At 37.8% G+C, this 12,088-nt stretch overlaps 1 protein-coding gene across 2 annotated transcripts in view; it reads left to right on the top strand.

Moving 5' to 3' along the window:
• Chrdl1 (chordin like 1) overlaps positions 1-12,088 on the top strand; it is a 105,370-nt gene that overhangs the window by 23,416 nt on the left and 69,866 nt on the right. For both annotated transcript variants that reach the window (XM_029472938.1, XM_021153494.1), the window contains exons 3-4: positions 689-801; positions 3,158-3,251. In XM_029472938.1, the coding sequence (XP_029328798.1) occupies positions 689-801; positions 3,158-3,251 (207 nt within the window). The remainder of the gene's footprint in view (positions 1-688; positions 802-3,157; positions 3,252-12,088) is intronic.

Below are 12,088 nucleotides of genomic sequence, written 5' to 3'. Positions count from 1 at the left end.
ATATATATATATGATATTTTGTCTGTATCTGTGCTATTGCCTGCAGAGGCCAGAAAAAGACACCAGATTGTCTGGAACTGGCATTATGGATGTTTTTATGCTGCACATTGGTGCAATGAATTGAATCCAGGTTCTCTGGAAGACAGGAAGTACTCTTAACTTTTAAGGAATATCTCCAGCCCTATAAAAAATATTCCAACAAAATGAAGTTACGATTTGAGCAAACTGAAGATTGTTCATGCTCAAGAAAATCTGTATGTTAAATGGAAGCAAAGTGTTCATTATTTTACCTTTGGAAAGGAAGTATGTCCTTTTTAGAAACCAAAAGGCCAGTGATAGGTTTTCTTGTATTGCTATTATAACAGAGCTGTAAGTAAGATTTAGAGCTCCACTATCAGATCAACCTGGGTTTGAGTATCATCTCAGCTGCCTGCTAGTACTATGTCTCTTGACTTCTTTTATTCATAAAATAAGATTGATAGTCATATTCCCTTTATGAGTTATTGCAAAAATGAGGTAAGAAAAAATACACAAAACACTGAACCAGCAGTAAGTGCTCTACAAATGCAATGACTCTTCCTTTGATGTACAAAGTACAATGGGTAGAACCCAGGATTGTCTGAATTACATAACTTGGCCTGTATTTTATAACACTGTGTTCTTCTCTCCCCGCCCTCGCCCATAATAGACTCAGAGACATATTGCGTGTTTCAAGACAAGAAGTATAGAGTGGGTGAGAAATGGCATCCCTACCTGGAACCATATGGACTGGTTTACTGTGTGAACTGCATCTGCTCAGAGGTACTACATTGCTTTATGACATGAGATTTCTTTCTTCACTCCTTAGCACATGGGGAGGTTAATCAATGCTCATTTGGCCAGATAGCCTAGGTGATTACAGTCATAAGAAATATTGTTAAGCACTCAGGTGACATGGCACATGAGGTACAGGTAGGAGAATCAGTAACACGTGATAAAAAAAATTCTTGATTAGATAGCAAATTCAAGGTCCACATTAAAGAAAGGGGCACAGGGGATAGAGGCTAGATTGGAAAGAGTATCTCTCCTGATTTATTTTCTGTTAAAGTTTGGTTTGTTTTCCTTAAGATCTGTAAATATTTACTATAAATTTCTATGAGCTTTTAGGCTAATTATATAGGACATAATAGGAGAAAGTAGGAGAATCAGATAGTAGAAAAATTGATCTTTTTTTTCTAGATGATAGTAGAAGCAACCCCAGGTGTGGCAACAAATATTATCTCCAAACATGGTTATTTCCTTGAATTGAAACCACAGCATTAAGCCTATTGGGAAGGAAAGCCTCATCATCGTCTTTAAGAACTGAGAATTCTGAATGCATAGTATGAACTAGTTTCTTAAGGCTGCATGTAACTCCTTTTCTGTGGCTAGCTAGAGCAGACAGTCATTGAAGCTTGTTCTTTTTGCCATTTGAACAGATCTTTGGACTCTCCAAATTTTTATCTTGTATAAGGCATCTTCCATCTATTATAAGAGCAGGAGGTATCCAGGGCTTGTGGAGTTTTAACTTTGCAGTAGACTAATTTTCAGATTCTAAAGGAAGCCACCTATAGTACATGGTATGTTGGGTAATTTACCTATAACCTCTGTGAGGGTCCTTCAATTTCCTCTTTCAAACAGGATAGCTTAGTGTCAGGTAGCAGGCCTGTGGATTTCAGCATCCAGGAAGCCGAGTCAAAAGGATTATGAATTTGAGTCTACCTGTCTCAAAACAAGACATAATGATATTACTTATTTCATATGTTGTGCTGAGAATTAAATACACTAATTCATCTAAAACAATGTATGAGTAATCAATGTTAATGTGTACTGCCATCATTATCATTACAGTTATCAGTGCTCTTATTCATCTCTAGAATGTAGAAATAAATTCAGTATACAGCATTAAGGATTGAGTTTTCTTCTCAACCAGGAACCATGCTTTCTGATGTGCGTCTGAAAGCTCTTCTTCAGATGCTACTACCTGGCCCTGAGGAATGTGGTGCATTAAGAGCCTCTCTACTATTTCCAAATGCAGTATTATAAAACTTTATTCTAAAATGCACATGAGAAAAAATAATTGTAGTAAGGTGATTCCAGTCTGCATAAAAGAAGCCTGCCTCTTTAAATGGCTAGGGCTTGTATTAAATAGAGAATCTGGGGGCTGATTAACTGCCTGGTATGGCATTATTTTGTCAGATTCTTGACTCAGTACATTGGAGATGGACAGCTAGCCCTTGGGGGCTGAGGCTTTGAAGTCCACAAGGCAGTGAAAATGTTAACATGATCCCGATGCCAACAGCTCACACACTAGGCATATTCTTTCTCTGTGCACTTCACCACCCTTTACCCTGTAACAGCCTGACAGATGCAAGTCACCCTCCCTTCAGATGAATTATGGATGGGATATGTAAATGTAAATGTAAAATGCATTTCCAAAGCTTTCTTTGTTCTAGCAATGAGTGAGAGCTGTCAGAGTTGGGGATCATGTATCACTAAGTCATACAGGGACCAAGTTGCCTCATCCAGACATACTAGCTGATCAGCTCAATTTCTAGTTCTTGCTTGTTCTCGGAAACCAATGTTGACTGAAAAGGGAAATGAGGAGAGGAGTCATGAAGCCTAAGGAACCAAGGCAAAGCTGAATGCAAGGACTCACATGCCAGGGATGTCTCTGTACAGGGCTGGGAAGCAGCTCTCGAGGGACCTGTTACTCACCACCCTTTCTCTTCTATGGCATCAGGCAGGTGGTTATGAAATCAGAATAGGCTCTTGGAAAATCCATGTAGCTAGAACTGGGAAGGGTAGAAATATCACAGAGAGTTCTATGGGAGGCCAGAGGAAGTCTCCCATATTTATTATTCAATATAGGAGGCCTGAAACCTGGGTCTACGTTGAACCCAGCCTCATAAAAGGTGTGCTGATATGCTTCCAATCAACCCAGCAGAGGTGCTAGGAGTTGGAAAAGGATTAAAAAAAAAAACAATAAAAAGAAAGCTGATTGCATTCAGACTCTTGGGAATACATTATTCACTGTCTGGGTGAGTCCCTGCATGACTGTTTCCCAAACTGGCATAATCCCAGTGACCTTTGAAAGACATATTTTTTTCTCTCACTCCCTTTGCCTTCTCTTTTTCAGAATGGGAATGTGCTTTGCAGCCGTGTCAGATGTCCAAGTCTTCATTGCCTTTCACCCGTGCATATTCCTCATCTGTGTTGCCCCCGCTGCCCAGGTAATCCAGTTTGCCTCTGTTTCTCCAATCTGTGACTTTCTGTTTTCTGTCTTTGCCTGATCCAACTAATCTTTCTAAACTCCCCCAGAAGTTAAACTTCCAGTCAGAAATAAAATTAGAACATTTTAGACAACTTAAACTGGCCCCCTAAATACACTTTATAGCCCAAATGGGACGCATTCTAGGTTCTAATATGTTATTGTGTACCCGGTAACAGATTTTCATTGGGCTTTTAATCATTTGAAAGGGAATGAAAGGGGAGAAATGAATTATAACTATAAACAGCCTCTTCCTGCCATGGGCAGTAGGTAACAGGGGAGTTGTGGCACGTGTCCTATACAATTAGTTCTGGAATTGCATCGGAGCATAGCTTCAAAATGATGAGGAGCAGTTCATAAATCAAAGGAACTGAACCAGTAAGGTTTATGACAGTATAAAGCTGCCTGCCTGCCGAACAGTCACCTCCTCCACACTACACAGTTGTTATTAGGTACACATTGTTAAGGGCAAGTCTGGGGATAACCAGCTAGAAACCTTTTCACAATGTTGTTAGGAAGCCTGATTTCAGTGTATGGTAAGGGCGTTTTCCTGAAGTAGAGGTCTCCTCAATTACACTTTCTTTTGATGTGACTAGGGCCTGGTTCCTGCACCAGAGTCTTAGAACCATGGAGAGATTCACTAATAGTCTTGAGATCTGCAAAGTGAAAGCCTTGCTACCCTCTAGTTCTATTCATTGTGCTGAGGAAGGAAACCGATGAGACGAAGGTTCCTGAGTAGACTGTAGGGAGTCAGAGAACTCTTCAAAATTAATTGCAGGTTTTAGATTTACTGCGTACAGAAGTAAATTCCTTTATAAATAATCCATTGCTTTATTGATATTCCTCTATAAAGTACACCCTCATGTCCTAGTAAATACATTCCAATAAACAAAGACATTAATTTTCTCGTGACAAAATATCGCATGCAGATCGAAAGTTGATGATGATAGTATATGCATCAAGACATGAGGAAATGACCAATCTGAAAGTTGGTTTTCAGGGTAAATTCCTACAAAAGCATGCTGGTTTGAAATTGTTCATTTGCTTCTCCTTGGATTGTAAGAAGCATTGGTAAATGAGAGAGAACAGTATTTCTGATCCTTTCTTTAGTATGCCAAATAGCCTATCAAATCACTATAAAATATCTCCAAGGCATATCACAAAGTGGTCTAATGTCATAAGAACTTATCTAAACAAAAGCTTCATAAATTGTGGGTCAATGGTAGAAAACGATTATTAACAAAACAATGGTAAATAGGGGCTAGCAGTTATTCTAACAGAAGAGGAAAATGTCAAGAGAATTGATTTCAAAAATTCCAGAGGGATAAAAGGTGAAAAAAATGACTTGAAAAGCTAATTTTATAGTGCATAGAAACCGTTTTTCCTTTCCTTGCTCTTGCAGTTTGCATCTAAAAAAGTTAATATTTCTTCTTCATTATGCAAAGTCTTTCTGTGAATAGTTGTTCCTAAATTCTCTAACCCTTATATGCAAAATTTATGAGGTTGTTGCCATTCTCTAATGCTAATTTGGCTGGGTATAAAATTTTAGGATGCTCAATTTCTCTCAGCAACTTTGAAGTTATTTCTAAATGGCTTCCTGGCTTCTTCTGTTTATGGATAAAATTGAACTATTTGATTATAGTTCTGTTGTAGGTCCTTTTATTTCCTTCATTTTGAAAGATTACCTCTTTTACTTTGATGAATAAATTGAGATGTGTTTATGTATAATTTATATTTCCTTAGCCTTCTTGGTATGATTCCTTTTTGTTGTTGTTGTTGTTGTTGTTGCTGTTTGTTGACAAATTTTTTCTAAATAACCCTGGCTGTCCTGCAACTAACTCACTATGTAGACGAGGCTGGCCTCAAAGTCATAAAGATCTTCCTGCCTGTGCCTGTCAAGTACTAGGGTTAAAGGTGAGTGCCACTGTGCCCAACAGTATGATTGTTATTCAGATTTTTTTCAGCCTAAGGACTGAGAAATATGTTTGTCATTTATCAGTTTTATAAAAATAATCATCCCTATATCTTGTTTCTCATTGTTGGAACACCTCCCCCCATTCTTCATTTATTTTTTGAGATAAAGTTTCATATATCCCACACTAGCCTTAAACTCCTAATCCTTCTGCCTCAGCCTTCCTGGTGCTATAAAACTGTCTTTGATGTAAACATTTGCACCTCATTTAATTTGTCCTCTGTGCCTCCTAATGTCTCCTTTACTTTTTTCATTGCACATATTTCCCACAATGATACTTCATCAATTCTATTCTCTAGTTTATAAATTCCTTTCAGACATATTATTTGGACAATCTGTTAGGTTTTGTTTACTTATCTTATTTTCTTCCAAGTTTTCAAACTATATTTAAAAATATTGACATGTTATTTTAAAATCTGGGTTATAATTTCTTGGGGTTGATTCTCTTTCTGTTTTGTTGTTTTAAGTATTTGAAATGTTCTTATACTACATTCTAAGTAGAAATATTTGTGTTTTTTCAGATGTAAATTCTAGCCTTTCTGTAGTTTCTTGAAATCTTTTCTTAGTTATGAATTTTTCTTATTTTTCTAGATATTGCTTAAAAGCTATTCTCCTTTAAATTTTATCTTGAACAAGATCTTTTTTCCTTCATGAATGGTTATTTCAGTCCTTTTTGCACATTTAGCTCTAACCTAGGATTTTGGTACTTGGTACCTCCTACCTTGATGGAAACTTTTGTTTCAATGTAGAGTGTTATTATTTCATAATGTTCTTGAAATAGGACCTCAACTACAACTGCCAACCTTGGGTAATCAGTGTATTTTAGGAGAACAACACAGTGTGGGCAGGATTATATTAGAGCCTTTTTAGATGTAAAACATGTGACCTTGGCCCTCAGCCATGTCAATCATTTGTATTGTTATGACAATAAATGTGGGAAAACCCAAATTAACTGAAAAGGAAAAAAACATGATTTATTTTGGCTCACCTTTTCTGAGGTTTCAGTACGGGGTCATTTGGCTGTGTTGCTTTTGGTCATATGAAGTTGAGAGAGAGAGAGAGAGAGAGAGAGAGAGAGAGAGAGAGAGAGAGAGAGAGAGAGAAGCAAAGAGCTAAGGGAGGGAGGGAGATCAAGGTCTCGCTATTTCCTTCAAGGAAATGCCCCTTTTTCTAAAGGTTCTTCTCCATCTTAATAGTGCAACATATTCACTAATGTTACCAGCCTTTCAGGGATACCAAACCCTAATACCAGCTTCACACAGAAGCCATTTTCAGACTGTAATTCTACTTTAGCTAATGTCACCTATCTGTATGTTGTTCCAGTTGCCAGCTGACCACTTGATTTAGCACTCAATAATTACTGTACTCTTGTACATCTGATTCTACAAACTATTTTACCTTATTCCTATGGGGTTTTTTTACATTTAAATTCTTATTTTATTTTATTTAGTTTCACATCATCCTTGTTCTTCATTTGGGAAGAACCAAGGGATTTTTCATGAGTTCTCCTCTGCCATATCGGACTAGAGTGCAAGCAGTTAACTTTTCTTTCTATTAAACAAAACAAAAGTAAATGGTTTAAACCATAACAGAAAAGAATGGGTTTGATAAAAGTTTTGCTATGTAGCTGTTGATCTCAGTTCTACTATATAGACATTTTAGTCTCTTGACTGAATATTTCTAGAAATAAACATCCCACCCATGTAAGATGGAGTGTCATATTCCTCCTATGAGACAGGACAGTAAATTTGATGGCACCTCTATATTATTTTCACTTCAGTGATTATTAGGCATGAAGAAACTCATGCCTTCAGAGCCACAGAAATGTTTGATCAAAGAAAAAGCACCACAACTAAAAATTACTATATAATCCAGCTATACCATCTCTAGGCATATATTCTATTGCTCTATTCACAATATCTAGGAAATAGAATCAACCTATGCATCCATCTGCAGGAGAAATGATAATGGAAAAGTGGTACATATATATAATGGAATTTTGTTCACACATAAAGGAAAACAAAATTGTAGAGTATGCAGGACGCTTGATGGAAGCAAAAGATACTACAGTGAGTGAAGTAACCCAGACTCAGAAAGTTAAATGCCATATTTTCTCTTTCATATGTGTATCATAGCTACTGATGTTGTATATGCATATCTACATAATGTAAGTAAATATAGATGAATGAAAACTAGAAATGGCCCCATGATAGTGGGGAGGAGAGGCTTCTAGGGAGAGCAGTGGGGATGGTTATACCATATATGTGATATAAAAATAGTAGGGGGGGGCTGGTGAGATGGCTCAGTGGGTAAGAGCACCCGACTGCACTTCCGAAGGTCCAGAGTTCAAATCCCAGCAACCACATGGTGGCTCACAACCATCCGTAACGAGATCTGGCGCCCTCTTCTGGAGTGTCTGAAGACAGCTACAGTGTACTTACATATAATAAATAAATAAATATTTAAAAAAAAATAGTAGGGGAAGTAATACTGGGACCAAGGATGCAAGTGGGGGAGGAGACAAAATGATATGGGAGAGGACTAAGAAGGAAGTTGTCCAACCAAAACTATGTATGAAAATGACACAGGGAAATCTGTTATTTTGTATGCCAGTTTTTTAAAAATATTTTTTATTATGTATTTTCCTCAATTACATTTCCAATGCTATCCCAAAAGTCCCCCATACCCTCCCCCCCCACTTCCCTACCCACCATTCCCATTTTTTGGCCCTGGTGTTCCCCTGTACTGGGGCATATAAAGTTTGTGTGTCCAATGGGCCTCTCTTTCCAGTGATGGCCAACTAGGCCATCTTTTGTTGTATGCCAGTTTTAAAAAGAAAATTATACTTAAAAGCTATATTTATTGATAGAAAGAGAGAGGGGAGGGAGAAAGAATAAGAATAAATGAGTTCCATAGACTGAAAACATATAAGCTCTATATCTTAGACAGTGATTTTTTCCATAATGGCAAACAGCACTGTGAAGTACAAGGGAGCACTCATTTTGGTAATGGCAAGCTTAGAGGAAGGGTTCTAAGTGTCATGCTTTAAAAAAGATAGAGGGAGCCAGGTGGTGGTGGCACACGCCTTTAATCCCAGCACTTGGGAGGCAGAGGCAGGTGGATGTCTGAGTTCGAGGCCAGCCTGGCCAGCCAGTGAGTTCCAGGACAGCCGGGGCAATACAGAGAAACCCTGTCTCAAAAAACCAAAAAAAAAAAAAAAAAAAAAAAAAAGATAGAGGGATTGTGTATTTCCAGTTGTTTCGTTGATCCCATACCTTTTGTTAGAGACCATTTACTCTCAAATTTCCCAAAGGTCTTACCTGTGTGTGGCTGTGTCCTGTAGCTCCTGCAAAAGATATATATCAGAGTATGCAAACTGCTTTTCCAGAATTTCCAGTAAAAAAGAAAAAAAATAAATACTGATTGCCATGAAGCACAGATAATCAGTGTTTTCTTCTTTTGATCACATACCACAGGCTTCTACTTGGCCCAAAGAAGCTGCTGCTACACAAAGGCTGGGGAAAGTTTAAACCGCTAGGAGTCATGGGTGTCATTGATCCTGTCCTCATCCCTAAGTAGGACTGACTGTATGTGGTCCTTGAGAAGCCTGTAGCAATGCATTTCCCTATCTTCTCTATTAGAGTAAAAATGTAGTAAGGAAAGGATAGGGAACAAAATCTTTCCCTTGGCTTTTATACATAATTTTTGTCACTCAAAGAAGAACTTACTGAACGGGACCCTAAACCATGATTTTTTTATCTAAGAATTCCTAATGTTTATTCCATGAGAGTTTGCTATTCAGAATTAATAAATTTGTGTTCCCTTGGAGGTGTTCCAGCATTCCTAGGTTGTTAAAGAGTTGTTATAAAATGGCCAAAATAGCTGATTTGATCTGGTTACTGGCTGCCTAATCCACACTGTTTTCTTTCTGCTAGGTGTGAAGAAGTTTGGCTCTTTGACATGATTTTATTAGGGATAGAGACATAGTGGTATTACCTCCCTCAATCCTGATCTTTGTAATTTCTGGTGGGGCAATAAGTCTTTCCTAGTGAAGCACTGTTTTCGTAAGGGGAAGGCTAGAAACTCTATATCATGTCTTTTACCAATAGCTGAGTTGTGGATAAACTTGCAAACACAGATATTTCTGCTATAAGACAATAGTGTAACTCTGAAAAACTTCAGTTTCTGTCAAGTTGTACATTGAAAAATTGCAGAGCATTTGAGAAAAATCAAGATTAGAGAAAACAACTCATGAGTTATGAAATCTATAACTGGAATACTGATAAAGCAATATACTAATAAATACAAGTGGAACTTAAAGGGCTTCTTACATTTTCAATTAAGCAATATTACAAAAATAGAATCTTTAGCATATAAAATGGTGACAGTGTCCTACATTGGGGATAAGGAAGGTCTGAGGCTGCCAAGTTCTGCACAAGAGAACAACCCACACAATTATAAGCACCTTAAAAATTATGTGTCACCAAATCAGAGACAAGACAAAGGAAGAGTGTTTGGGAACAAGATTATAGACCTTCATGGCTTGTTGGTGCAACTCAGTCAATGTATTTGGCAATGAATTTCTGTCACTTGGTAGTGCAAAATCTTATGTACAAATGAAGGAAATGTCTCCTTTGCACTAATCTGTTATTCCGTCCCATAATCAGCTTCTAAACGCTGACACCATTGCATACACTAGCAAGATTTTGCTGAAAGGACCCAAATATAGCTGTCTCTTGTGAGACGATGCCGGGGCCTAGCAAACACAGGAGTGGATGTTCACAGTCAGCTATTGGATGTATCACAGGGCTCCCAATGGAGAAGCTAGAGAAAGTACCCAAGGAGCTAAAGGGATCTGCAACCCTATTGTTGGAACAACATGATGTACTAACCAGAACCCTGGAGCTCTTATTCAACATACATATATACAGATTTACTTTGTATAAATCCATACTCCAGCAGAAAGCACTATGTAAGATGAGGTAGATATAGGCTCCTTGGCTTTTGACACTATAGAGGAAGGAGAACAAATCCCTTGACCACTATGCACCCATCTTTACATATTTTAATACTAACTACATGCATTTTGTTTCTTTGCTCCCATCCCATACATTTAATCAAATGGCTGTGCCTTTGACTTCCAGCTTTAATAGCAACAAAAGAAGAAAGCCTCTTTTGCTCCTTTTAGTTCTGTTTGTTTGTACAATAATGCAAGGAGATAAGAGGGATTTTATTTATTTAGTTATTTATTTATTTATGTTGTAATAAAATTCACACAACATAAAAATTATCATTCAAAAGCATGCAATTCAGTAATATTAAGAACATTTATAATGTTGGGAAGCCTTAAACACATTACACAGTTACTTGTCATCTCCCTAACCCTCAGCTGCCATCAAGAACTAATCTACTTTATGAATCTGTGGCTGTGAGTATTCTGGAGTTCCCAGTAATGAATTCATTCAGGAAGGGGACTGACTTATGGCTTCTTTCACTTAGCATGTTTTCAAATCTTGGGCTATGTTATAGTATGTGTCAACGGTTCAGTACTTTTTTTATGGATGAATAACATCATGGTCATACTACTCGTTTTAGTCACTGTTCTGTTGCTGTGAAGACACAGCATAACCAATCATTTAATTAGGAACTTGCTTATGGTTTCAGTCCATTATCATTGTGACAGGGAGCATGGTGGGCACACATGGTGCTAGAGCTGAGAGTGATTTCCTGGTCTGAAGTTGGTTGGGGGGGCAGGGAAATGGAAAGGGACAGAAAAAGATAAAAGACACTTGCCTGGTGGCATTAGATTTGAAGCTTCAAAGCCTACCTCAGCAACATTCGTGCTCCAACAAGCATACACCTACTCCAACAAGGAAACACCTCCTAATCTTTCTAAACACTTCACCACTAAGGACTAAGCATGCCAATAAATGAGCCAATGGGGGCCATTAGCTTTCAATCCAGCATATCACACGTGTTTATCATTTCATCAGTTGGTGTTCATGTCAGTTCTTTCCTCTATTTGCCTGTTGTCAGCAATCTACTATGAGTATTTGGCTACAAGACTTTGTGTGGCACGTGTTTTTGGTTCTTTTGGGTAGATAAATAGAAGTACAATTTTCAGATGAGTTCAAAATAATTCTAGATCCACTTTCAAATTTTTAGACTTCCTTGTTCTTGTTTGTTTGTTTTTCTTTAATTATGGTGTGTGTGTGTGTGTGGTGTATGTTCATGTATATATATGTGTGAGGGAGTGCATTGTACCTTTTTGCTTACACACAATAAAGGATGAAGTTTGAAGTTGAATGATTTCCTTGAGAACTCTCCACCATATATATTGAGGAGAGTCACACACTCGATCCAAAAGTTACTGGGTTGACTCATTTGGCTCGAGAGTTTACTCCTGGTAGCCCCTCCCTCTTGTCTCTGTTCTAGGATTACAGATGGACCATACCCCTACCCCTATCTGCTTTTTATATGAATTGTAGGGATCTGAAGTCCTGTCTTCATGCTTGTGTGGAAAGCACTTCACTCACTGAGCCTCTCTTCATCTTCTTCAGGCTCATCCCTTTTTTTTTTTTACTCTCAGCTGCTTTGTTATTCTCGCCATTACCTATTTCTGATCATCATTCCTTTTTCCTTGTTTCCTATGTTATGTTTTAGATTCTGCATTCACCTATTATATTTTGTTGAAAAAGCTGATGACCTCTAAACAGCCAATTCAGTTTTTTTCATTTTTTTATTGGGTATATATTTCATTTACATTTCCAATGCTACCACAAAAGTCCCCAACACGCTCCCCCACCCACTCACCCACCCACCCACTC

This window comes from Mus caroli, chromosome X, assembly GCF_900094665.2.
Source record: "Mus caroli chromosome X, CAROLI_EIJ_v1.1, whole genome shotgun sequence".
Classification (NCBI taxonomy): Eukaryota; Metazoa; Chordata; class Mammalia; order Rodentia; family Muridae; genus Mus; species Mus caroli.
Note: the sequence above shows the minus strand (reverse complement) of the source record. Positions and strands in the feature narration are given on the sequence as shown.